The following is a 27,440-nucleotide window of genomic DNA, read 5'->3' as shown; positions in this document are numbered from 1 at the left end:
GATACTAGCTGTACTCTTGACGTAAATGACGTGTCTAGTTAGATTTATAATTAAGATCTATCTTAGCTTCTTGTGGCCTCCCTAGGGTTTTTGTTTTCTCCACTTTTATTTCTCAAGGCACGGGAATTCTCAAGTTTTCTCGAGGCGTTAAAATTTTAAATATTTTGTTTAAAACTTCTGTCATTTTTTCTTTAGTGAATTTAAATAAACAATCTAGTGGTGAGCATATTAGACTTAGAGCTATTTCGCAGTTAGTCATGCGGTTGAAGCCCGGCAGCGATGCGACGGTTCTTATGGATATACAAAGCAGCGCGGGTAATTTCAAGGCGCACCTACTTAGAATCTGGTTCGAAACGCTTTTAGTTATCTTAATAATACTATACTAAAATGGGGATAGGTATAAACTTCATATATAAATAAAGGAAAAAAATATTTCGATTGAAGTTAATGTGTAAAAGTTTGCGTAGAAGCATTTTGAAGTTCTGAATTCGTTCAGCTACTCTTGTGTCAGTAACTACCTATAATGTGTAAATTGAAAGAGATGAAAAAAAAAAACAATAAATGCCTAGGTATAAATAACCCATCAAATAATGTTATTGAATAGAAGTAAGCCTTGCTCTGTAATACCAATGCATAATATTATAACAATATTTCGGAGAAACAAAATAAAGTGATTCATAGAAATAAAATAAAGTAATACACCAGGTAGGCGCCAGCAACTAGCATCTTTCTTGATATAATTAGCTTATTTCTTTACATATAGGACCTTTTGTTTGGATTTCAAAATCCTAAACTCGAGAGCTTAACTTTTTATTATTTCCCGTCTCAACTTTTTTTTTTTTTTTAACGTAGATAAATCATCAGATGACTTTCTCCCGCCTTGGGATGGGCGGGAGGGCGTGTCAGACTTCTACTGACTAAAAACCTACGGTGTTCCCATCCTTTGCCTATGTGCCTAGGTCCAAGATCCGATGGCATTGAAACCTAGGCAGGCACCGGCCCTAAAGGGCCCCGTCAATGACACTGACACTGCTCTTCGAGGCGCGCGTGGAACACTAAGCGCCGTACACACGGGCCGTTGGGGTGTTTCGGGCAACGAGCTACCCAATGCTCGTCACCCGACGGTCCGTGCCTACGGAGGCTGACGATCCTCAGCAGACGTCCGACGCCCGCGTCTTGTACGTCTGCCGTGGCGGATGGGACGTTGGGCGCTTTGGCGCCCTAGCCGACCCGCCACTTCCTTTGCGAGCATCACGTCCTCGCAGAAGGAGGTGACTGCATCCCACTCTCTCTCGCCCCGGAGCATGGCTTCTACCAGGCCCCGACGCGAGATGTCTCCGCCACCGATGGCCGTTGTGAGAACACGGCGGTGCTCAGCCCAAGCTGGGCACACCTCCACCGTATGCTCCACCGTGTCCTCCGGTCGATCCGCACAGTACAAACACGCGGGCGTATCCTCCACCCGGATCCGATACAGGTACCTGCCGAAGCAGCCGTGACCGGTCAGTACCTGCGTCGTCCGGAATGAGAGGACGCCGTGACGTCTCGTCAGCCACACCTCGAAGAGGGGACTTACCGCCGCTATCGTGGCGTGCCCATCCCGTCTCAACTTAAGCCAGTAATTAGCCAGCTTCTAACATTCATAGTCTATTTCGGCTTAGATTATAGGGAGTAAAATAATATGCGGTCTATGTGACCCGTTCATGGACGCAGCATCGATAAGGTAAGTGCACACATATAGCCTGCAAAATTGTATCGTGGTGTACCGCAACGCAATAATTGAATCGGTTGCGATTTCTTTTGGTTCAAACGCACATTGAAGCAGGCCGCATCGCAAGGCATAATATCATCGCCGCAAAAATACGCCTCAAGCGATCCGCCAATATGTTAGTATGCGACATTGTGCAGTCCGCCTATAGTCACATAAAAATGTACGGAATTGCTGAGGAAATTGATTTAAAAGAATTTTTTTCTTCGATACGTTGCGATGCGGCCCGCCTTAAATGTTCGTACCCTACTAAATTTGCCACTTGCCAGCTCTTAGCTGCTTCCAACGATAAACGTAACGGTTTTACGATACTTTGTTATGATTCTATAATATTTTTTTTAAAAAAAGGAAAACATCCAGAATTACATGAATACCTGGAAAACTCTTATTAATATATTATATTCAATTCAATCTAAACAAATTCATTTTTCACGAATGTAAATGCGAGATATTACTAATCAAGAATAATATTGTGCGGCACCATAGTTAGGGTATTTTAATTTACATTGAATACTTACATCGGAGCATGGTCTGACCTTAGTCGGTTCCACGTGAAACGAAATAAAAAAATCACAGGTGAATGATAAGACCGATGGCTTGAAGTTGACAGATCATAGTTCACAATCAAAGAGAATTATAATATATATGGAATAAACAAAGATGCTCGTGTCAATAATAACATAAAACTATTCACATTGTAAAATAAAAATTACTAAATTGGTGCCGGAAGTTTGATACAGCCCATTGTGCGTATTATCGTCAGGCACATGGTGTCATACGCAAGTAAACCATGGTCGTGATAAGGTGGCGGTTACCCGGGAGGGGGGTGGGACGAGCGATAAAGTAAATGCCATTTATAATTATTGTAACCAAATTAGTCCATAATCTTTGTTCTGTTTTCATTCTTATACTTCGCTGGCACATCCTGTCTATTCTTCCTTGATCCCTTCATATTTCATTAAGCGACCACAATGGTCATTTAATTTCTATTACCTACTCGCACATATAATTGTATAAAATATCTATGAAACGAATATTCTAGAATCTCTTTCTACCTACATGTTTGAAAAATATGTTATTAGATTCTCAGAAATGAAATTAACTAAGTATTATTAACGAACGTTAATAGCATTTATTGCATAAAATATATATGATATGTAATTACAAGAAACCTACATTTTATTACAAGAACTCACTAATGGCGAAAAATTATCATGATATAGGGAAAACAATATAACTAAAACTGTAAGTGGCTAAATTCATACCTTTGTCTTTGTCAGTTAACAAGTTCTCGCAGTAAACCAACAATATGTACTTAACATAAATTCATATCCAGAAATATAACCTAGTCATCAAGGGTAGATGAGATTTGAAATGCTATGTTTTACAGCGTAAAGCATAAGCCTTACCAAGTTAAAATTAAAGCAAAGGCACATGCAAAATGTGTTTTCCAAATCTAGCTAACAAAGTGGAGTATTCAAGTTTTCATTAGACACATTTGCAGCCTCACAGGCACACCAAATAATGTTGATATATTTTATTGATTAAATTGTAAATGTAAGTCCCATTTGTGAATTACAGAAATTGGATTATATGGAAATGGGAACAAGCAATATTAACAGCTCGTTCACTCACCTACAATGAGCACATGAGCCAGAGTTACGCCATCGATTTCATGATGGAGCCAATATTTTGGTTTGTTGACAACTTTGCTAAATATCTAGGCAAGGTAAATATGGCAATCATAGAAAATGCTTGTAGTTTTCTCATTATGTATAATATTTACTTATAACAGGTAGTTGTTATAAAATCATTTCCAAAACTATGTTGTCGGTTTAAACTTTACACTTACTGACACTTGTATCATGAAAAACATGTCTAGATTCTATTGTATTTGATTCCCAGGTAGAATGCAATTTTGCATTGGATTTCATTACACACCTTGCTTTCCTAAGAGATCATACAATTCATACATTTCCTTGTATTACCCTGTAGTTGACACCAGAAGGCTGTCTGTAAAATTAAGCCATATTTTGTCTGTAACATGCATACAATAATTGTGTTCTGTCGACCCCACATTAAAGTTAGATTGGGGTAAGATCATCATAATAATTAGTGTTAGTAGTATTTTGCTTTGTTGAATAAATATAATATTTTCATACATCAGTTTAAATAAATAAATTATGAGTATAATGTAATATTCATTCAATTGCCTAGTAGTTGAAATGCATACACATTACGAGTAAGGCTATTGCACTGAGTGTCAGGCTGATCTCCATTGCAACTGGCTGCTGTGACCATATTCGGAAAGGAGAGATTCATTCAATACATTTATGTTAAACCACCCTTAAAATATAATTTCATAATTTTTATTTATCATTTATCTAATCTTCTCATCTAAATCCATTGCAATATTTCACTTGTATTGCAGTTATGTTGTAAATCATTTAACTAACATGGTTTACAGCTATTAGTCAGTAAATAATTGCAAAACATTTATATTATATACAAATATTTTATAACAGGTACACATTCAACTTTGTGCTGTATTTAAATTGTCCAATATTATTTCAGGTGTTTGTCTTCTGTGTTACCATCTTGACATCATTAGTGGTTGTGATAGCGTACTGGGTGGGTTTACCATACTGGTGGCAACGATGTCCGTACACATCAGTGTTCCTTGTCATATTCGGCAACTGGCTCCTTTTGAATATTACATTCCATTACTATATGGGGGTGATCACCCCACCAGGATATCCTCCTAATGTAAGTGATATTTTATGCTTTAATGTAACAAATAATGCATGAATTTTACAGACTTGGGACATTAACCTTTTTATTGATGAACTATATTAATTTTATAAAGCCAGTGCGATTGTATTTGTGTTTGTTGGAGTGATCTCTGGAACAGTGGCTCTGATTCTGAAAATGCTTTCACTTGTGGGAAATGATATCATAGAATATTGTTTATTTTGAATGGGCTTTATTTGGGTAGGTCTTTACCTACCCAATTTTGATTATGGTGGATTATGTGTGTGTCAGTAAAATATATTACTTTTTAATCTCTACTTTTCACATATGCTCTACTGAACTTTTCTTTTTAGGATCTGTCAGTAGTAAGAAGACATGGTAGACCACGCAGAAAAAAGGTACAGTGAACACAATTTTTTTAGAAGTCTTTCATATTACACAATTTGTATCATACTTTAAATATATATTAATATATATTTTCACTAGGATTTAGTGTTGTTGAAAGCAGCAAGTATTTGCAAGAAATGTATCGCACCGAAGCCGCCGCGCACCCACCACTGTTCTGTGTGCGATCGGTGTATACTCGGCATGGACCACCACTGCCCCTGGCTCAACAACTGCGTAGGGTATAGGAACGCGCGCTATTTCTACCTGTACATGTTATATATGTTAGCTGGAGTCACTTTCATCATAGTGGCTGGGATTGATATAGGTTATCAAGTTCTGTGGTTAAATGACACCGGTGAGTAGTGTTTGCTTGATATATTATGTTTTTTTTCATCGCTTTGAATAACGAGAGTAGCTTGCCGTTCGCCTGATGGTAAGGAATATGACCGCCCATCAGTAAAATCTCCATCTAACACCTATAATAATAAAGTATTTTTCGGTATTTTACTGCGCTCGCCATCCTGAGACATGAAATGTTAAGTCTGGATGTATCTAGCTATCTGTCCATCCTAACATGGCGAAATTTGTAATTTGGAATTAGGTACATACTGTGGAATACATACTGTATTGACATATACATTCATTTCATTGTCCCCAGGCGGTATCATTCCTTACAACGATCCAGATCTCATCGGGCATCCCGTGCGTATGAACCAGAGCGGTATTTTAGTCCCAGTCAAGGTAATAGTCGAGTACGACTCCATAAATTTCCCTCGGGAGCACAATCTACCCATGCCGCCCGTCACCGAGGCCCAGCGCATTGCCGCGCACCCTTGGAAAAGGAAAGGAGTGGTGTTCATGGCCGTCACCTGCGTCTCGGTGGTGCTAGCACTCGGCGGACTGGTCATCTTGCACGCGAAAAACATCAGCCGCGGCGAAACCAGCGTGGAGGCCGCCATAAACGCCAAGTTGAGAAAGACGAAAAAGAAATTCAGGAATCCATACGATTTTGGGAGGAGAAAGAACTGGAAACTTTTCCTGGGCTTGACGCAGGGGCGAACGTTCCTGCGGCACGTCCTGCTGCCGTCAAGCCACGGGCCGGCCGGCACCGGCATCAAGTGGCATACAGTGGACAACACATTAGAGGACTGGCCATGATTGATTGATTTCTTCCAAACCGAAATACGGCCGCAGCAGCCACTGGCCATGATAAGAGTTTGGCGAAGGTTGTTGCTACTCGTGCTTGTAAACTTGATGTTTTAATACTTGTTGGCATTGCAAGGTACAGTTTCATGCGTTGGTTAAGTTGCGTCTGAATTGTATCGCCACATTTGAAACGTCGTGTGCATAAGCTCTTTGAGCGCGCCCTTGAGGCGCAAAGCGATAAAAATGGAAAGTTCTGATATTCGTTTGTTATTCAGCGTATTTGTAGTTTGTAGTAGTTGTGAGCCTGAATGTATATATGTTTTTGCGGATTAGTTAAAAAGTTATTTGGTGGTGGTAGAACATATTTTATATCCGCCCGTATAGCTACCACCGGTAGGTGTATGGAGGTCATTATCCGGGCGGTGTTAAACCGTTTGGGCCAAATACTTTCTGAATTTGAAATTGGATAAGCCTTTTGTGCTGACATTTCTTTTATTATTTTTTTTTCTGCATATGCATCTTGTCCCTTTTTATTTATAAATAATAAATTATTTCTCAAGTTGGGGACAAACATAACGTTCGTTAATTTGCAACTTTCAGTCACAATGGTACTTATTTTAGTGGCATATAGTGACTTTTCTTTCATAGCTATGTTTATTATTATAGGTGTTTTTAATTCAAGAAATTCGTGAAAATATGTATCAGTATTAATAAGACGCCTGGTACCACCCGAATCAGCATAAAAATAAAACGCAACGCTTTGAGTTCTCATGAAGCATACAGCATCAGCGTTTTCATTTGTTTCTACAATATAAGCTGACTTATTTTTATGAAAATACTAGCTTTTGCTCGCGGCTCCGCCCGCGTTACAAAGTTTTTCGGGCTAAAGTATTCCGTTATAAAAGTCACGCTATATATTTTCCCGGGAGCTTGAGTTTAACACGTTCAGGCAGTCGGATGCAGCGGGGGACTTTGTTTTATAATATATTTTTGTAGAACTTTTTAAGAGGAACAATCCCGTCATACATCATTGTTGCATAACTTTAACTGTTTACGCAGCGCACGCAACGGAAATTCTCAAAACTAATAAATTTCCCCGTTTTTGCAACATGTTTCATTACTGCTTCGCTCCTATTGGTCATAGCTTGATGATGTATAGCCTATAGTACTCCACGAACAAAGGGCTATCCAACGCAAAAAGATTTTTTCAATTTGGACCGGTAGTTCCTGAGATTAGCCATTACTGCTCCGCTCCTATTGGGTATAGCGTGATGATATATAGCCTATAGCACTCCACGAACAAAGGGCTATCCAACGCAAAAAAAAATTCAGTTTGGACCGGTAGTTCCTGAGATTAGCGCGTTCAAATAAACAAACAAACAAACTCTTCAGCTTTATATAATAGTATAGATAGATTAATTTTTAAACCTGCATTGGGACTGTGTCCTTTCATAACGCAGTTGTAACACTCAAATTTGAAATACTTTGATTATTCCTTCTGATTTACAGTATATATATGAAAGTGTTCATTACCTTTAGGAACCTTTTTATTTATCTCTTGAATTAATCTCGATTTAACAAATTCTAAATTTAATTCTTGGTGAGACGAAGTTTCTAACGCATGGACTACGTTACTTTAGGAGTCCCGTATGAAAATTAGTAGTTAACAATCAAGTTAGGTCATGGAAGATTTAGCATCTGACTCCCTTTAATTCTCTTACTAACTTGTCAAACTTGAGGAAAAATGAATACATTGTTTCATTTTCATTATATTTTAGTGTGAGAAGTCTTTCTCTTGATGGTAATTGTGTTGCAATACCTTTGCTCAAGAAGACTGATGAGATTTCTTCTTTAATTTGCAACGCCGTTATACATTTTAAATCTAAATCAAGATGGCTGTCCGCCATTTACATTTTTTTACCAAGATGGCTGTCCGACATTTAATTTTTTTTACCAAGATGGCTGTCCGCCATTTACATTTTTCTTGATGTCGGTTTTTGTCATCTCCGTTGATTACGATAATTTTCTTCTATTATTTTTAGTAAAAGCCTTACTCTTTTAATGTTAACTTTACTCGAAAGAGCCAATTTGCAAAATCATTGTCTACAGATTATTATTATTATTTTTTTTTTAACACGGCCATCAGTTTGTTAGCTTAGCAAGGGCTGGCTTATATAAACACGCCGGAGTTTTGGGAGTCTGCAAATGGCGTCATACCGTAATTATATTTTTTTTTTGGGGGGGATTGCCGTTGTTATTACCGGGGGTACCCTGCTAAAGGTGTACAAGCGATCCCCCGGCTTCGCAACCACGGCAGCCCCATGATGAGTTGGTGGGCCCTATCGCTATCACTGGAGGCGCCAGCTTAAGGTTCGCTGGCAGCCTGCAACTACACGGTCTTAGGGCCCGGAAGGAAGAAGGGACGGGATAGAGGGAAGGAAGAGAGGAGGAAGGAGTAGGAGTTACTAGGATGGTTGGAAGGGAAAGGGAAATGTTCACGAACCCTTATAAGCCTCACTGTGAATTTAGCAACCATGAGATATACACACGAGCTGTGCGCCTAGGGTCGCGGCAAATATACCCCCGTGCATGGGCGTGCATTTGGTGTGGAGACCAAGCGCACAAGAATTGAATTCGTAATTATTGAATTTATATTCCACTACTATTGTATTGATTCGTTGGTGGTGTAGGCCTACAACTCTGATAAAGTATCTTTTGGAATTTTGGGTACTAAGGATTAAAATTCAATAGTTTCCTTATTATTATTTCTTTTTACAAGTACTTAACTTTTGTACACATACGAGTACATTGGGTCGCATGGTGCACACGAGAAATAGAAACAGAAATAGAAACCATTTTCAACAAAACTGATTATTGATTGTTCGAAGTATTTATCAAGTAAAAATGATAGAATGTTAAAATGATCTAAGTTTTGTATGAGTGTTGTAAGTAATTGGTATATATGTTCTGAGTTATTTATAAAATGAAGTAAAAAGGATGTGTTATTGACGCGAGTATTTATTTCAGAGTAAGTATGTAACTAAGCAAAAAACAAAACAAAAACATTCAAATATTTATAAAAATAGAACACATAAAAATAATGCCACAACAAAGGTTACATTCTACAACTACTAGTTAACATATTATATACAAAGATGTTACGTTTTTACTGTTGTTTTAAAAATTAAGAGTCGATCGATATTCATTCATATCATTTCGGGTTTTTAGAACACCTTCCATTTGTCATATTTTGTATTTTTTAGGACTTTACGTGTCTTTTTTTCCCATTTTGTGTGACAAAAATTTCATTAATAATTGCTTGGATTCATCTTGGATCACGTTTTTTGTTTTATCTCACTTTGAAAAGAGCAAAAATGCAGGATTACTATGGCTATGTCTTCATATTAAATATAAGATCAATCTTGAAAATGGAAAATATTATTTTAATTTCTATTTAATATGTGCATCGCACTATGCACTCCGATTTATGAAATTACAACATAGATTTTTTTGGAAAGACAAACCACAATGCTTCTTTTGCACGCTTAGCGGAACGCCAATGTACGTGAATTAATTGAGCTCCGAAATTGTTAAAAAAACACATCCTAAAACTTTCAGAGTAAAATTATTATAGTTTTAGCTTTAATTTGTAACTAAAATAATCGAAATCAAAAGGGGCGAATTCGTTTATAATATTATCGTTTCAATTTTTTACTTTCTATTGAGCACAAGAAAAGATATCGAATTTGGAATTAGATTAAAAACAAAACAAAATACGTATACTTTCCATATATATTTCAGAGTTCAGACATTAGAACTTTATTATACGACGTTAATTCTTTAGACGTCGATACTTTTTAACTTCATTATAGAATACTATATCTTCAAGCTTACATCCTTCTATAACTGTAAAATGCCTGAATAAAAACGAATTGCAGAACTTAATGTTTCCCGTTATTCGCCCTACGCGAAACACCTCTTGATAGCCATTATGTAATGTATGTAAGTCTGTTTCTCAATGCTGACTGCATGGCAGCCTTCGACGTGCGTAGACATAGAGCCGTTGTGATTGCCTAATATTGAGATACAACTTGAATCTAGTTGGCTGTCAGATAAACAAAGCTGAACAAACAGCAAGCTGTTAGGTAACAAAGCTGAGAAACAGTCTTGTTATCACAGCAATGCTCCGTCTTTAGATAATGAACGTCTATGAATAAGGGGATGTGTCTGTAATATATTGTAATTAAGTAATAATAATAAGTGAGCCACACAGACAGCTTGGTTATAGCGGTCGTGTGCTGTTTGGAACGTGCTGGATGAGGCTCTAACGCTGCACGGCTCTACGCGATAGTGTTTTATTGCATGTGAACTAGTCATAATGTAATTATTGTAAATTCCGTTAAATTCATAGCAATTATTGTGTTTGTGAAATAAGTTTATGTTTTGGGGGTATTTTGTTTCGCAACGTTAAGTGCCTAGGGAATAGTTTTCTGCTCACTAAAGACTAGTTTCGAAACTAAGACATGTAACTTCCATGAATATTGTTTTGTGTAATCCTGTGTATGTACGTCCATCGTAAATTTAGAAATTTTGTATAATTGTCATTGTTTTCGATGTTATGTCTATTGACTAACCAAACTATAAAGAATTTTATTCTTTTTCTACGTGTTTATCTATACTTGCAATTTCAATTCCAAAAATACTTAATTAAAATGACGGCTCTAGGTCATATGTTTATATATTTTTTCCTGAGTACTGTAGGGTTAATAATTCGTTTTTTTGCTACGTATTGTGTATTGTAACTGTTGAGTCGCCATTTCTATTTTACTGTGTTTTTATGGCAAAATATTCAACTGTTTAAAACTTTTTAGGGTGTTTATAAGGTTGTAAGTTGCATAACCCTTGTTTGTGGGAAGAATCAGCTGATCTCAACGTAACCATCCCTAGACTAGACGATTGAAGCATTAGATTTGTATAGATTACTATGCCTTTTATATAGTTATTTTCAAATGCGTTTATTATTTATTTATGTAAAATTTTAATTATTGTAAGAAGACAGTGTATATATATTTTACGAATGTATACATTAATTTTATTTCTGTTATGTTTAAAAGGTGCACATGTTACTTATAAAATATGATATACACATTTGTATAAAACGGGAACTGAAAGTATTGTATATCTAATAATTTAATGTAAATGGATATGAAATAAAACATCGTCATTGTATATGCATTATTTTTTTAATCCAATATTGTTCAACAATAATAAATACTATGCGTGTACTACGTTACGTGCCTTTACATCGCTTACTTTTCAGCGTACTTAACCTAAATATTGCACCGAATAATTAAAGAAGCTGTCTAGCTTGTTCGTATTCGTTGTATGCGAGCGCGGTGACAGTACGGCGTACAATCGCTAAGAAAATTTCAACAGCCAATACAAAGAGAGTATGCCGGGTTAGATTTTACGCGACGGCAACGCGTTCCAAATGCAAATAAAACGCGTATTCAATCGAAAACTGGATAGTACATACGTATCAAAAACGAACGTCGTTGACATAAAATAAGTCTGCATACGTTCTAACCTCTTCAATACACGTTACAACCATGTTAGTCTCGTTGTATAGTATTGACGTGAAATTATATAACAAAGAGACAAAACACTGGCCAAGGTAAAAAAATAACCGATAAATAGGTTTATTGGTAAGGCTGTAAATAACAGCTGTCACCCTAAAACCAATTACATGATATGCGACTATTATATTAAATCATAAATAAATTTCCACTAAGGTAAATACATAACAGGATCTAGGTATATTCAAAACTATTGTATATTGTATAGGTACATTTGAGTTTAGTATACGTTAAATAATCCGATAACTATTGTTGCTGATTGTACCGCTCTAAATTCTATTACTACATTCTAATTATTGAGACTTGTCCTCGATCTCCCCAGAAGATCTGTTGTATTGTGCTAAAAACTGTGACTAGTTGTGTGTGTACTGCAGGTTGTCAGAGCTGAGAGCCAGTGACGTGAGGACACTACGTCGCTGCGGATTCACGCCCAGATTCTCCCAGTTGATCCAAGACAACCTGGCTGTTAGATCTGCAAAATGAGACACTAATTATTATATTTGTTGCTAATGGGAATTACGACAGTTTTTTTTTATTTTATAATAGCGCTGCTAAGTGACCCCTCTACCACTGATGTGTAGTAGTGGCCAATTAAAGTATTGACTGACGACAGACGATTTGCTCTCGCCCGGCAACACGATAATGGACGCCAGTTTAACCCTATATTTCTGCCTGACTGAACGCGGTAAATTCAAAACCAACGGATTTCGATCAAATTTGGTATGGATTGCTTTGAGACCTTGGGAAGAACATAGGCTACTTTCAATCCCGGAAAAATATAAAGCGTGACTTTTATAACGGAATACTTCATCCCGAAAAAACAATTTCACGGAGGTGGAGCCGCGGACAAAAGCTAGTTGCATATAATAATGTATGTCATAAGTGCTAGGTTATTTTACGTCATTAAAAGAAAACAATATATGGTTATGCCCCAGGTAACAGCATAACAATATATCGTGTTACAGGTTGTAATTTGTTTAAACGTGATAACCCTTCTATATCATTAGTTTTTTAATTACCTTTAATATTCAATCAATTAATAAGGTGTAGAATAGAGGGTAAAATTATGAGGGCATAATCTAGACGGAAATGATGCATATTGCTGACAAATAATAATTATTTGTGAATTATATTTATGCTTTTGGACAAAAACAAACATTCATTCTAGCAGCAAGAATACAACCTTTTATAAGAATAAGAATAATTTTAACAAAAAATTAAACCGCCTTCAAAAACCACTCAAATCAATAAATAATTTCACATAACAAGTAAGTATATATTGGATACCAATTTTGGAGTCGGTGCCTAATTAAAATTGCTAGTTAGCTATATTTGTTGCATAGTCCATCTATGAGCTAAATTTCTATTAAATCAATATAAAAGGAGTAGGTTTGCGTGTACTACTAACAAACAAACACAGTGAAAGGTGTAATACCAAGCACATGTATGGTGTTTCATCTTTTTATTTCCTCTTTTTTCGAGACAGGGAGTGCAATACACCCACATTTGACCAGCTATATGTAATAGGGGAAGAATTTGGGTAGTGTTACAGTTCACAAATTTAAATATTTCCTTAATAGCTTCCATTTGCTGTGCTGCGGCGATGTGTTTATCTCCGGTGACAATCTGACTTGCTGACTTTGTACGCTGGCAGCACATTGTTTTCGTATATTCGTTAATGTATTTATCTAGCTTAACTAGCAATTTTAATTAGGCACCGACTCCAAAATTGGTATCCAATATATACTTGTTATGTGAAATTATTTATTGGTTTTGAGTGGTTTTGAAGGCGGTTTAATTTTTTGTTAAAATTATTTTTATTTTTTGCTTTTTTGTGTTAGTAAAAAATAGATCGTCTCAATGGCATAGTTGTGTTTCGCTCACGATACGACTATCGCGCTGAGGAGTTACACCTCTGAGTACCACTGAAAAGGGGAAAAGGTGTGATGCTATATACATGTATGTAAGAAGTAGATTCAAGCAAACCTAACGCAAAAACACAACTGATATTATTTGGCTCACAGTACAACTATCGCGCTGTGGTGTTACACCTCTGCCTACCCCTGAAAAGGGGAAAAGGTGTGATGCTATATATATGTATGTATGTAAGAAGTAGAAGTCAACTAAACCCAACGCAAAACACAACTAATGTGTTTCGCTCGCAGTACGACTATCGCGATGAAATTATACGCCTCTGCCTACCCCTGACACGGGGAAAAGGTGTGATGCTATATATATGTATGTAAAAAGTAGATTCAAGCAAACCTAACGCAAAAACACAACTGATATATTTCGATCATACTTTAACTATTGCGCTGTGGTGTTACATCTCTGCATACCCCTAAAAAGGGGAAAAAGTGTGATGCTATATACATATATGTATGTATTTAAGAAGTAGAGTCAATTAAACCCAACCCAAAAACACAACTGATATGTTTCACACACAGTACGACTATCGCGATGAAATGTTACGCCTCTGCCTACCCCTGACACGGGGAAAAGATGTTATGCTATATGTATAAGTATGTGAGAAGTACAGGCAACCAAACTCAATGCAAAAACATAACTAAATACGTCACAGGAAAGCTAAATTCGCGATTTCGTTTTCTTGGACGACATAATTAATCTAGTTTTTTTAATTTTAAAACCAAACTACCGAAGCGATCTTGAAAAAAATTTTATGGGACCAATCTGGAGAGAAATTCTTTCGAATAAAAAAAGAATTTTCTAAATCGGTTCATAAATGAGCGAGTTCTGAGGTAACAAACATACAAAAAAAAAAATAAAAAAAAAAGTTCACGTCAAATTGATAACCTCCTCCTTTTTTTTGAAGTCGGTTAATAAGTATCTATTCTATGCATTATTTAGTTTTTTTTTTTATTTGAATAAGCAATTTTCAACTTTCATATGGCCTTGAAAACACAGCTGTTTAAAGAAATCGAGGAGCACGACGTTGATCGCGTGGAACTGCCACAATTTATGTAGGTATCTAAGTATATCCGATTCTTGTTTATTTTTTTTAAAGCTAGGAAACTGTAATTACTATCAACATGACAAAATACAAACGTTAGTTGGGTGCAATGACTTCTTTTATCATTGGTTGGGTGTCACCATTGCATTTTTTATAGCCGGGTTGACGTGTCAAGCAGATCTTTATACGTTTTAATTTCAGAGACCGAGGTAAGGAAATGCAAAGATAGGTGAATTCCAATCTATTAAGAAGACCAAGAAATATGATAGCTACGAACACACAAGATTTTTATTTTTATTTTGACATTGCAGTTTAACGCTCTGTAATTAGTTGTTATTCAGTGTGGTAAAGGCCAAGAAAAATACTATGGCGGTAACGTTTTACCTGTCGGGCAAGGTACATTTAATCGCGTATCCTGGGCATAAGTGTAAAATAATAATCATACCGCTAGTATTCCAGTGGGCGCGATCAGCCTTGATCTCTCCTCGAAGACATTTTTCTACGTATGTCAACGGATCATAGTCAGCATCCAAAACCTAAAACAATAATATATTATAATGTTTGAATTTCGAACAAATCAAAATGGCGAATAAAAGGCGGGAAGACATCTAAACATGATGTATTTTGCAATGTCAGAGAGTCAAGACATGCATTATGCAATGGGTATTATTTTTGGTTATAATCAAAGAGCGTTATGTAATAGCATCTTGAGTTAATAAAGGGTTCGACTATAGACTTGCTTTATGGTCAGAAAGCCTGTTTAGAAAATATATTAGGTAAGTATGCGTATTGCGTATCTAGTATGGACTGTATCATCATTATAACTGCTGTAGCTATATATAGAAAAATATTTATCGGCTTAAATAAGGAGTAATTATTATAGCGTAAACTTCTGGAAAAAAAGTAGCTAGAGTTGAAAATTATACACACACGGATAGCTACGCGTATATATAAAATATAGGATAGTAATATCTAAGAAATGGCAATTTAGGATGTTCCAAATCTTAAAACTTTAAAAATATATACACTACTTAATATGACTGCACAGTCTCACATCATAGGTATAAGGATAATGAGCCGATCAAAATCCAGAACTCGGTATACGTCGATATCTAAACCTGTGAAGGTGATTACATGGTGATGGTACACCGCTACACAACAGACATAATCAGTCAGCTTGTTGTCCAGCATTGTTGTCGAGCACAAAAGGCTCATAGATCAATACTCCGTGCATTCTGGGTCAACGTGGCTAAATTAATAATTATTGTAGGGACATTATACGGAGATAGGCGACAAAATAATCGCAGCTCTGTGAACGAGTAATCGAGTAAATTTGATAATATATTGAGAATGTTAATGTTACATATCCTCGCTATAGCAAGAGATACTACGCATTGAATGTCATACAATTAATTGACTTTGAAAGCCATGGGTAATTATTCTTAACAATTTTGACTGCGCAAGCTTCCTAATACTTTCTTAAGTATATTTTAGTGTAGGTAAGTATAGTGTATACAGGGTCGGATTCATGTTGCGTAAATGAAACCACCACGTCGTTTTCATATCTGCTTTGTATCAAAAATCATCGAGGAATAACGAATATTTTTAACAAAAATCCTGGTTTTACTTTTCAAATTTTTTGATTATTTTGAAGTTTAGTACGAATATATATGACTGAAAATGTGATGTTGCCGCTGTGACGAATTCTCTTAGATTAGTAGTACTGAGATTGGGGTGTGGCAAATGAAAATAACTCTTTATTGATATTTACTCCGTTAGAAACTTACTTTTTGTTTTATTTTACATCTACGGCTCGAATAACTTATTGTTAATGTTGTTTTGTAACTATGAGGCTTCATTTAGTACCAAATGCAATGTCAAAACGATCCCGTCATTATACTATTTTCAATTACGGATGATAGTCTTATAGACTAACTTATATCATTCATTTTATCTTAACATTCACGCAATATTAAGATTTGTACAACAGCCTAAAAGTTGTGCACCTAGGCAGACAGTCTCCAAAAAAATAGGACATGCGTTATTGATTAATGGTCTATAAATGAGTGCATATTAACCTCTCTGAGCAGGGCAATGTAGGCGATGGCGAGACGCAGCGTGTCGATCTTGCTGAGCCGCTTCTCGTAGGGAAATGTTGGGACGTGCACACGCAGTTCATCGAACGCCGAGTTTATACTGCTAAAATCACAATAGCATGCACAGCGTTTTAGCTTCTGTGGGGAACAGTTTATACACGCAAATTATGTGAATCGAGTATATCTAAATAGTATAAGTACTTAAATAAATAGTTTCAGCTAAATCTAAAGTATTACCCCTAAGTTTTTAATAAAATGGAAAGGTACTACATAATGATTACCTATGTTTACGCGAATGTTAAATAGCGACAAAATCCATAAAAAAATATTATTTTTGAACAATAGGTAGGTATGGGACAACATAATTGTAACTATCTGTGGGCCGCGACTTAGTTTACGTGAACTGATATAATATTATGGATTTAACTGGATTAACTGGAATAATTTAATGAATTATCATAAAACTTATGGCCCAAACGCGTTTTTGATTTCTAGTAACGCTGACAAGCAATGTCATGACTTTGATACCGAGGCCGAGCATTCTATCGGAATATAGTTTGATTATTTCAATTTACGTTTTGCGTGTGATTGAATATTTTGTCCAGTATTGAGTGACAGATTGGCCTTATTCATGAATAAATGGTATTGACATTATTACCGAAAGTATACGCAGGTTGTGTCTTTATATGCCGTATGACATATTCCAGCAGATTAAACTCTAGCAATAACAGAATACCTCTTTCATCTTATATTTCTCAAACTAGTTGAAAACAACTATAAGCGGAGACAACAGGATTATTCGCAAATACCATATCACGCGATTCATAAGTTTAATAGTATCCAGGAGTCAATAGATGGGCAGATAAATATTACTTAAACAAAAGCTGCACACTGAATGTCACCTTCAGCGTCAACGGATTGTGATCTAACCACCCTTTATGTTGTTCAGTCGGAATCCGCACTTATTCCATTGTGACGTGGGGTCGAATACTTAATATATTTTATCAAGCATGTTACAGAAATGTTTTTGCTTAATTCTTACGACCAATGCCTATCTCCTCTGAAGAATTCCATCCCAATTTTATTTTTGTGGTAAGTATATAATTCGACACAAAGTGTTGCCCTTGAGAATCGAAATCACGTCTTAGTTCACATTAAAGTGAGTGAATTAAATTAGTTTTCTCATTATGAACGTAATTTGTTATTCGTTTTGAAATTCAAATATAGAACTGGAAATAATTATTTTTTCAGACGTTTGCATGCATGGTCGCGCCATTGTTTATTGCATAAGTAATAGTATTTTCAACCCAGTTAAAATTCAATAAGGTTGAATTTTAATTAATCGTAATTATAGGGACATAGATTTTAAAATATTCTATCGATACGCGGTGGAAGCGCACGTCTTCTCGGTCCTAGCATTAGGGCGGAGCAAAATCGAACGGCATTGCCGTCTACGTCGCTGTAACTATGAAATAAACAGTTTCGCAGCATTTTCAGATATTCCTCCTTATTCGAACTTAGCCTAATATACAAATAAATTAAAATTACAGAAAATAATGGCTTTTAAGAAAATATTTATGTTTCTTACGCTTCAATACATTCGGTTTTAAATATATTTTTTTATAGGTAGATAATAGCAAAGATTAAAAATTTAATTGCATTAAACTTCTATCACACCAATAATAACATTGAAACATTTCTATTTTAAAAAATACGATAAGGATAAAACTTACTCCTCCAACACTATTTATCTATGTATTTATTTATTTAGTCCGTTATCAGTTATCTAAGATTTTGTTATGCAATTTGACATGCAACAAACAAAGGTGATACCCATTGGGTCCGGACCTCAGCATCCGGCGTCGTTCGCGCACGTTCGCCGCCGCGCGCTGCACGCGGTAGGGGGAGCCGTTGCACTGGTACTCCGGCTCAGGAGACGGCTCCAGCAGACCATCTGGGAAAGATACTGTTACTTACTCATATTGTCATTTTATTTTGGGAAAATGTAGAATGGTGCTTCGTAGTGTAAACTATTGCAGGCTGGAAAATTGCCGACCGCTACGAGAAGGGCTGTAACTAGCCTTTATGCGCCCGGTGCTGATACAACTGTGTCTACGCATAACCCAACACTTGGCCTGGTCTGGTCATTTCTGCTCCCTGGCTGGCAAAACTGCCACCACTGTTTCCGTACTAACTATGAAATTCAACATCAGCTAATGTCTCAAAATGCCGAGTAGTGGTTTTTAATTTTCGTTCTGGTGGCATTGGTTCTGGTTACGTGCTGTGGTACTACTTAAAAAAGGACGAAATCTTAAGTCTTCTGACTGCATTCTTATGTCGCTATTAGATTCGATACTAAGATACCAAAAATAATAAATACATACACACAATATTATTTATTCCCGAAGGGGTATTCAGACGTGATACCAGGGCACCCACGTTTCGCCAAATATTTTCCGTCCCATTATGTGATAGGGGGCGAGCCTAGCGTCATATCGGCTACAAATTCTAGACTCCGAGCTAATACTGAGCAGAATAACGCAAACAGCAGAAAAAGTGGTGAAGGTTTTGTAAATAGTCTAAAACATGTTTCATGTAACTTCTTTAGGTTTTATCTTATCCAATGTATATTCGTTACATAACGTGTACGGAAATTTGGCATACTATACCGGAGTCGTTTCATGCATGTATCTACTGGTTAATCTTCGCATAACATGCGTGACACCATACTACGCAAGTATCAAAAGAAATCTCCCCTGGTAGCAACCATAAATATCGTTCTAAAGAAAATGATTTACCATAAAATTAATCTTATTGTTTAGCTCGCGTTTAGTCCTCAAAGGTCGCATGCTCATTCTGCCATCCGGGACCCTGTTAACTTATATTCAGAGTACGAAATAAAATAGTTCAGATTATAAAGTGTATCATAGGAACTTTAATTTAAAACCTTCCGATAGACAAGTGGGCCATTGTAAATAATTAAATAGAACCAAGTAATTACCTCCTTATAAAACATAAAAATTTTCGACATTGATAAAATCATATTCAAAGTCTGTGATTTTTTATGATGATTAATAAATTATAAAATGATCAAAGGGCTAAACGGGGGCGTAGCAAAGACGCCTTTGTAGAAGTATAGGCATGTCATACCCTAGCGATAGACTTATCGATCGAAAATGTCGATTTCATATATTTATTTGTTTTGACAAGCTAGAGTTCGTAGCATTAAGAAAGCGACGTTAATCAAACTATTTGACTATGCGCTACGAAGGCAATTAAACCCCGGGGTGAAACCGCGTTTATGTTGAGTTTCATTTATATCATTATCGAACGCATTACTTCAGAGCATGGACTTACGTCTGGATGGGCCGACGGCGTATATCGTATGCGTTTGGAACGCGATACAATTGGGAACAGGGCCCTTATTCTGTATGATAGTGTAAACGCGTAACGCGGCCGTGTCATGTTATCTTCGAGTAATGTGCGTGGAATGGTATTCTGTAAGTCAAATTTCTATAGTCCTAAACATGATGCGTTGTGTTACGTCCTTCTTACGCACTGTTAAAATAACGTGCGGGATAGAGAATAAGGCCCCTGCTTGGGTAATTGTGGATACAGATATGCGTGAAGAATACACACATAAAACGCGCGTATCGATAACGATCTGAATTGCGATCTCGATCTCTTCTCTCTATCTCTCGTTTATAAAAACTTTTTCTGTTCAGACTATGTAACTGACTGTCAGTCGCGGAATTTATTTAATGTGATAATTATCGGGCCGATTTTCCGTGATGGAAAATAAATTCCTTACTGCCCTAATGCTTATAATTTTGAAACGAATTATCTTTCGTTTGCTCAAAAAAAATATTAAAATACTGCGTAGAAAATAGGTTGGTTCTTACGTAAAAATATTTTCTCTAAGAAAAACTACAACAGTTAAGAAAGAGTCTAAAAAAGCAGTAACATTATAGCAAGTGGGAATAAACTTGTGTAACCATTATTAAGCTCTATTGTACTTGTAATGGATTTTTCTTTGTACAAGAAAAAAAAAATAACTAACTTTTTAATCCGCTTTCTATAGGCAACATACCAACCCTGTTATGAAGCAAATAGAAAAAAACCTTTTGTAGCGCTAACCTAACTTGTGTAAATACTCCTGGGCCCTTATTCTGTATGATAGCGTAAACGCGTAACGCGGCCGTGTCATGTTATCTTCGAGAAATGTGCGTGGAATGGTATTCTGTAAGCCAAATTTCTATAGTCCTAAACATGATGCGTTGTGTTATGTGCTTGTTACGCACGGTTAAAATAACGTGCGGGATAGAGAATAAGGCCCCTGTATATATATTTATGGAATTAGTCATTGGTTTAAGCTGTATTAATAAGAATACTAATGCCTATTTATACAAATTATAAGTACATAATTATCTTTCACGGTAATGTATCGTACATATCGGTTTTTATTTCCCATATGTTTAATCCAGTTTTTATTTTATTTTATCTATACTATTATATACAGCTGAAGAGTTTGTTTGTTTAAACGTGCTAATCTCAGAAACTACTGGATCTAATTGATAAATTATTTTAGTGTTTGATAGCTCATTTATCGAGAAAGGTTAATGGCTATATAACATCACGCTATGAGCAATAGAAGCGGAGCATTTATGAACAATATTGCAACGACGGAGAAACCTTATTCTGTTTGAGACCTTCCTTATAATATATTATAAAAAAATATTATTTATCTAAATCTATTTGAGTGCTTACGTTGCGTGCCCTGCGTAAATGGTTAAAGTAACGCAACAATCATGTAGGACGTAATTTTCCTGTTAAAAAGTTCTAAAAAATATATTTTAAAACAAAGTCCCCGGTGCGTTTGTTAGTCTGTCAACTGAAAGACTGCACAATGGATTTTGATGAAATTTGGCATGGATATAGATTGAGACCCTAAAAAGGAGATAGGCTAATTTCTATCCCGGAAAAGTATATAGCGGGACGTTCATCGCCGAAAGTTTTTATGCGCGCGAAGGTGTGAGCAAATCTTTTTAATATGGGGATAAAAACAGAGGAAGCGCATATCAAAAATAGTTTTGTGTATTGACTGTGGCCTTAAATTTACTGTAATTTTGAATTTCCTTACATTACAGATAGTTTAACATGAATTCGTAAGTTGTAATAAATATGTATAGATCTCTAACGCCATGTATTTTGAGTTCATTATGTGATTGCGATGTTGGTATACGAATAGTTTTTTAAATATCATCTTTAACAGTGACTGCTGGGTTCTCAAATATATTTGGGTCGGCAATTTAATTCTATTAAAGTTAAATCAGATTAACAAGAAAATAATTATTTTAAAAAATTTTGGTCTGCAACATTTGTTAGTTGCCCGAAAATCTTTATATATTTTTTGGTTCTGCCAATGTTTCTGATATGTTCCCTAAATTATAGCTTTTCATCCTTTTTGCTCTGTATTATTATGTAACTCAGAAGTTACATTAACATCCATTTAAGGGACATTGCAGACTAGAAATTATTTTATGTTAAATATTTATACAAACTAATGTAGGAAATATATATTTGAATAATATGTATTTTTTATTGATTCACGCGTTACAGAATTATAACGGAATTGGATGTGTGCTAATATCGCATATACTGAAATACATTAACGCATATTCTATAGACACGAACGTCCATATAAACTACCGAAATACGATATTATTGTCAATATAAAATATTTTCGCATATTGCTCGTAATTAGCTAAATAATTGTTACCTACACTATGTTTTATATTAAGTTATTAGTCTGTAAGCTTCCAAAAAAAATAAAATAATTTAGAACTAGAAAATATTACGAACAGTTATTGAAACTTTTCATCAACCGCCGGAGATTTCTTTTAGTTTGCGTCTTGCGATAACATTTCGCACTACTCGTTAGTTTTCGGAGACAATTATTTCTCAAAATGTGTGCTACGACGCAATAAACTTTTCGTTAATATTTGTTTTTTTATACACTTTATTTTGTCAAGATTCGACACTTTAAACGGTAAAGTCTTTTTAGTACAAAAAAATCCAAATATAACCTAACATTGTTTTGTCTGCAAAATATTTGTACTTTAATTAATTTTCTATTAATATTTTGAAAAATGATTTATTTGAATTTTTATTTCTTCCAATAACATAGACAGAGCAGAGCTGAGCACAATATAGTCAGATTTTTATAAATTCACATAATTTTAACAGACAATTAATAAAAAAGACCCAAAATTATTTGGAGAATTTTTTGATAATTTGTAACAAAATTATCAAAAATTATATAAATGTTTTTACCATAAAGAATAATTAATATAAATACGTTGTACATTACCAACCGTTATGCAGTTGTCTAGTGTGCTGGTGCACGTAGGCGGCGAGCGGCAGCTGTAGTCGGGAGCGGGCGGCGGCATACACGCACGACGGCAGCTCCGTCGACAGCGCCGGGCCCTCCTCGTCCGAGCCCTCCGCGTACGCGAACTTTAGACCGGAATACTCCAGGCGACGATTTTCACTACAAACAAATACAATTTAGTATTAACCGTTCAACGCGATGCATTTATATCACAAAAATACAACAAAAATTAAATTGCACGAAATTTATACAAAAATAACTGAAATTCGTGTACCTCTCACGGTAAATCACCATAACGTCGCAGATTATACGCGAATTTGCGAGAAAATGAATTAATTGGATAAAACTTCGCGGAGCTCTAACCGGCGTTTTAGAGGCGCGTAAAATCAATAAAATCCATATGTATCATCTACGTATCCAACAACAATATACATAGTCACAATTTAAAAGCTGCAGACGCGTATGTGAGTTGGCACTGAAATTATAAGTCGAAGAGAAGTTTGTGTTAAAGATTCGTACCTGAGCGAGGGCGAGGTGGAGGAGTCTGCGAGCTGGGTCCTGGCGCCTGACATCTTCACTTTTTTATGTTTGTTTTTTCTTATTTCCACAGTCACTACCCAAAACTGACTGAGCCTTATCCCAGTGCGTAAAATAATTTTATACAACTAGGGGTGGCCATTTCAACAACTGTCAGACTGTGTGTCGCAACAACAAACTCCGCTCACAACTAACATCACCCGTGTAAACCAAATAATAAGGTTTCATTTGCGACGAACATCATTTTGCAAGTTTGGTGGTGTGCGCCACAACCCCTGGCTGTGGGGGTGGCGCTTTGTATAATAAGGGAAGAAAGGGGCGGAGCCTACGAGTTATCCCGATAAAAGTATAGGTCCTTCTGCTGAAAAATTATTAGGCGGTTTGTGTAATAACTGCGTAAAATTGCCTAAAAGTTTATCGTTAATGCGTTTCCATTTATTTATAAATGAAAATGAAATGTTTAGTATATTAATTGAAGTTTATACTTTTTTAATATTACTTATTCTTTTCAATATTATTACAATTATACAGCTCGTCAGAGTAATTACTGTTGGAGCGAAGTTCTGGCTGGGATAATTGTTTATGTCCTTATGCAGACGAGTGGGAGTGTTAGAGGATCGATGAGCCATCCTCTCTCCCATTGGTGGTTGGAGGAGTGTTTTTGACAGCGTCTATAAAATACACGCCGCTCTACCAAGATAGCCTCAAGCTGTGAGTATATTTCGAAAACTGTTCCCAGTTTCAATGCCTTTTGTAAGATATCGACAAGTTTAGTGTATCGTTCATTGAGTAAGATTTTATAGACATTATTTTTGTAAAGGTTATACCGATATTAATAATCCATATAGTCATGTAGGGCGTAATATAAAGTAATAAAACTAAACATATATTACCCAAAAGGGTTTTCGACACAAAAATAAATTCCCAGTAATTATAATAAACACACTCATGCGAGTTTATCCCAGCTAGTTAACAAGTAAGAGTGCGACATAGGGCGGCCCTGCATTTGTCATAAATTAGTGAGTCGCCGTTAACTATAAACAAGTAATTTCGGCTACGGGTATCATTTGGCGGCGCTGCGGAAGTAGTACCCAAGTAGGCCCTGTAATTGATTTGTCGCGGCGTGTCGCTGCGCCCGGCGTGCCACGCTCCGCCACGTGACAAACCACGCCCCTACGAAGCATGTTTGATAGTTTTTCGCGTGAGATCCCCTGTAGATATAATTTAGTATTGTGCGGTGGGCTCTCGATTGTAGTGATTTAAAGAGGTCGCAGTTAAGCCAGGTCAAGTGAAGTGCTTCGTGGATTCGGTGAGTTTGACTTGCGTTCTCAACGTAGATCACTGCCAGTCCGTTTGTCTCTATCCTTATTGTTTCCAATATTAGTAAGTTTCAGCGTATCTTGCGTGATACTCTTTGCCGTCGGAAAAGAATCGAAATACGAATTCTATTCAAATCGTTGGACAGCTTTTAAAAACGCACATGCATGCTTACTAGTCTCTGTAGCGCTTTCCCGTTACGATAGTAATAATGTTTTTTTACGACGAAAGCCAAATAATAACTCCAACCCTTAAAACAAACGCGTAGTTCACATGGGTATTAATTTAAATGCAAAACCAACGTTTAAATTGCATTTCTAGGCTATAAACCGCAGCGGCTTTGGTTAATTTATTTATTTGGCTGCATATGCTTGGGCGAGATTATCCGGCAAGGCCGCGCACGTGGTTTGCCGGCCTTTGTGCCAAAGCCGCGTGGCCGATGCCGCGTGGCGCACCGGCGGCCGACACGCGCACGCCACGCGCCCCTCAAAGTGCCCGGAACATGTATTGGCGCCTTCTGCAAAACGGCTTTTTACTGCACTTAATTAATCCGTGTCGCGAACTTCTTATAAATTACTGTTATTATGATGTGACAAATGAGTTTTACGGTACAGGAATAAATATAGTATTTAATTAGTTCATAAAAATTTGAAGACGTGAAAAGCCGATTACTGGACAGAATATTATGTTCTATAATAATATAATCTTCATTTAATCTTCCATATGAAACTAAGATGATTTTAAATTTATAAATCTCTGTCTACCCTAGTATGTAGCTCGTAAGTGCGTCTGATTACTCAATGAACTTCTTCCGGTGACATTTCTCAGAAGAACATCCCTGAGAAGTCCGATAAAGCAATTTAATTTTTAACACAACTCTAGAACGATTTTGTTTATTTGCATAGTTGGAAATTGCATTACAATTTACAACAAACTAGAATCCAGTTAATATATTGTTAAAATTGTGGCGGTCGCGCTGTCAGCCCTACGCGATGAAATTCTATTACAACATAATAGAAATAATAATTAATTTGGTATTGTACTCCCTAATATTTAATTAAGCGGAAATTGGCTTTTAGTACAGGTATTTTACAAGATTATGTAGTAAAATTGTTTTCATTTACTAAATTTTATACGTATCTAATAGCTTCACTAGAACCACCTCGTTTCGAGACTTAAATAATTTAAACACAACTACAAACGTATAATATTTTTTTTCTGCAAAGTGATCTACCATTTTAAAGGGGGACGATTACAAGGGCGCTGCTATACACACGAATTTATAGCTATATGCTCCAAATATACCAACCTAGGTATCTACAAATTCGCAGACAGACATGCACTCCCGCAGTTATCTGCTGAATTCAATAGCTCGGAAACTAAATCGCTCCTATTATGAAGACCCCTGCCCTTATTTGTCTGTTTGTTGTATTTAGGCATTTATTATACGCAATTATTAACAAGTCGTCAACAGACTTGTGCACTCAATGGAGACCAGTGGTTGTCAAAATTTTCCTTATGGTCCATTCACATGTACCACAGTAGAACGCAGCGACAAAACGTGGATGAGCTTTGGTGACGTTGTGGTAGCGATGGGTTTATATCTACTATATAGTTTGTATGAAAATGTATAATGCCATTTACACCGACTACATTATGCCGTCGAATCCACGCGTATGCGTGATATCGACCACAACGCAACCACAATTTGTCGCTGCGATGTGGTGTGGTTGTGATACGTGTGAATGGATCCTTAGACCAAATATATTGTATAGATGGAGACTATATTTTTCTATTGAAAATTCGACCCTAGTGGTTCGTTCCCACGACACATTATTCCATAATATTAAATTATATTGTTTGGATGGTAATCATTATATAGACCATTGATAATTACATCATAGTAGCTTGTTCTGACCAATCACGGCACTTAGCTGTAGTCAGTAGGCCGGCATACTTATTATCCCACCACATTAAGTTTCTACAAACTTTCAATTTATAGTGCTCGTTTGCGTCTACCCAATAAAAAAGATAGGTATTATTCCAAAAAATAAATAAATATATTGTTTTAGTCCAAATAAGGAGTTCTGTTCGTCTGAGTTGTCTTACAGGATATATAACCATAAAAGAGTGATTTATATTTGAAAACACTTAACAAAATATCACTCGATATCATAAAAAAAGTTTGAGAATCCCTATATATGAGGGAGCCACGAGGGTTAACTGGCCGGAGCCCCACGATACGAGCGGCACGAGAGCGTCCCCAGGCTCCTGGGAACATCACACAACGTTAAAACTAATTGTTTAATGTGTTAACGCCGTTTAAATAAACAGATTGTATCCGTTTTGTGGCGAGTCGAGAGTGCATGTGAATGTTTTTTTATTGCGTATTTATGTCGCTCATGCATCGGTGTAGAATGTGAAATATTTACAATAGGAA

The 27,440-nt window shown here is 36.3% G+C and overlaps 2 protein-coding genes across 4 annotated transcripts; one reads left to right on the top strand and one right to left on the bottom strand.

The window, feature by feature from the left end:
• Positions 1-2,363: 2,363 nt before the first annotated feature.
• LOC115448552 (palmitoyltransferase ZDHHC16B) lies at positions 2,364-6,514 on the top strand. 2 transcript variants are annotated; one of them, XM_030176014.2, is made up of 6 exons: positions 2,364-2,611; positions 3,350-3,497; positions 4,343-4,534; positions 4,873-4,917; positions 5,006-5,261; positions 5,565-6,514. In XM_030176014.2, the coding sequence occupies exons 1-6, from the start codon at positions 2,559-2,561 to the stop codon at positions 6,062-6,064; spliced, it is 1,194 nt and encodes a 397-aa protein (XP_030031874.1). In that variant the 5' UTR covers positions 2,364-2,558; the 3' UTR covers positions 6,065-6,514. The 2 variants fall into 2 exon arrangements, with proteins under 2 accessions (XP_030031874.1, XP_030031875.1); XM_030176015.2 differs by lacking the exon at positions 2,364-2,611 and adding an exon at positions 2,627-3,013.
• Positions 6,515-11,276: 4,762 nt separating this feature from the next.
• LOC115448538 (T-cell acute lymphocytic leukemia protein 1 homolog) lies at positions 11,277-27,362 on the bottom strand. Of its 2 annotated transcripts, none has more exons than XM_037443787.1 (6): positions 23,666-27,362; positions 23,130-23,305; positions 18,589-18,709; positions 16,738-16,858; positions 15,105-15,195; positions 11,277-12,160 (listed from the first exon to the last, which is right to left on the bottom strand). In XM_037443787.1, the coding sequence occupies exons 1-6, from the start codon at positions 23,716-23,718 to the stop codon at positions 12,042-12,044; spliced, it is 681 nt and encodes a 226-aa protein (XP_037299684.1). In that variant the 5' UTR covers positions 23,719-27,362; the 3' UTR covers positions 11,277-12,041. The 2 variants fall into 2 exon arrangements, with proteins under 2 accessions (XP_037299684.1, XP_037299685.1); XM_037443788.1 differs by having other exon boundaries at positions 18,604-18,709.
• Between the last annotated feature and the right edge of the window lie 78 nt (positions 27,363-27,440).

This window comes from Manduca sexta, chromosome 27, assembly GCF_014839805.1.
Source record: "Manduca sexta isolate Smith_Timp_Sample1 chromosome 27, JHU_Msex_v1.0, whole genome shotgun sequence".
Lineage (NCBI taxonomy): Eukaryota > Metazoa > Arthropoda > Insecta > Lepidoptera > Sphingidae > Manduca > Manduca sexta.
This window is presented reverse-complemented; position numbering and strand designations above follow the sequence as displayed.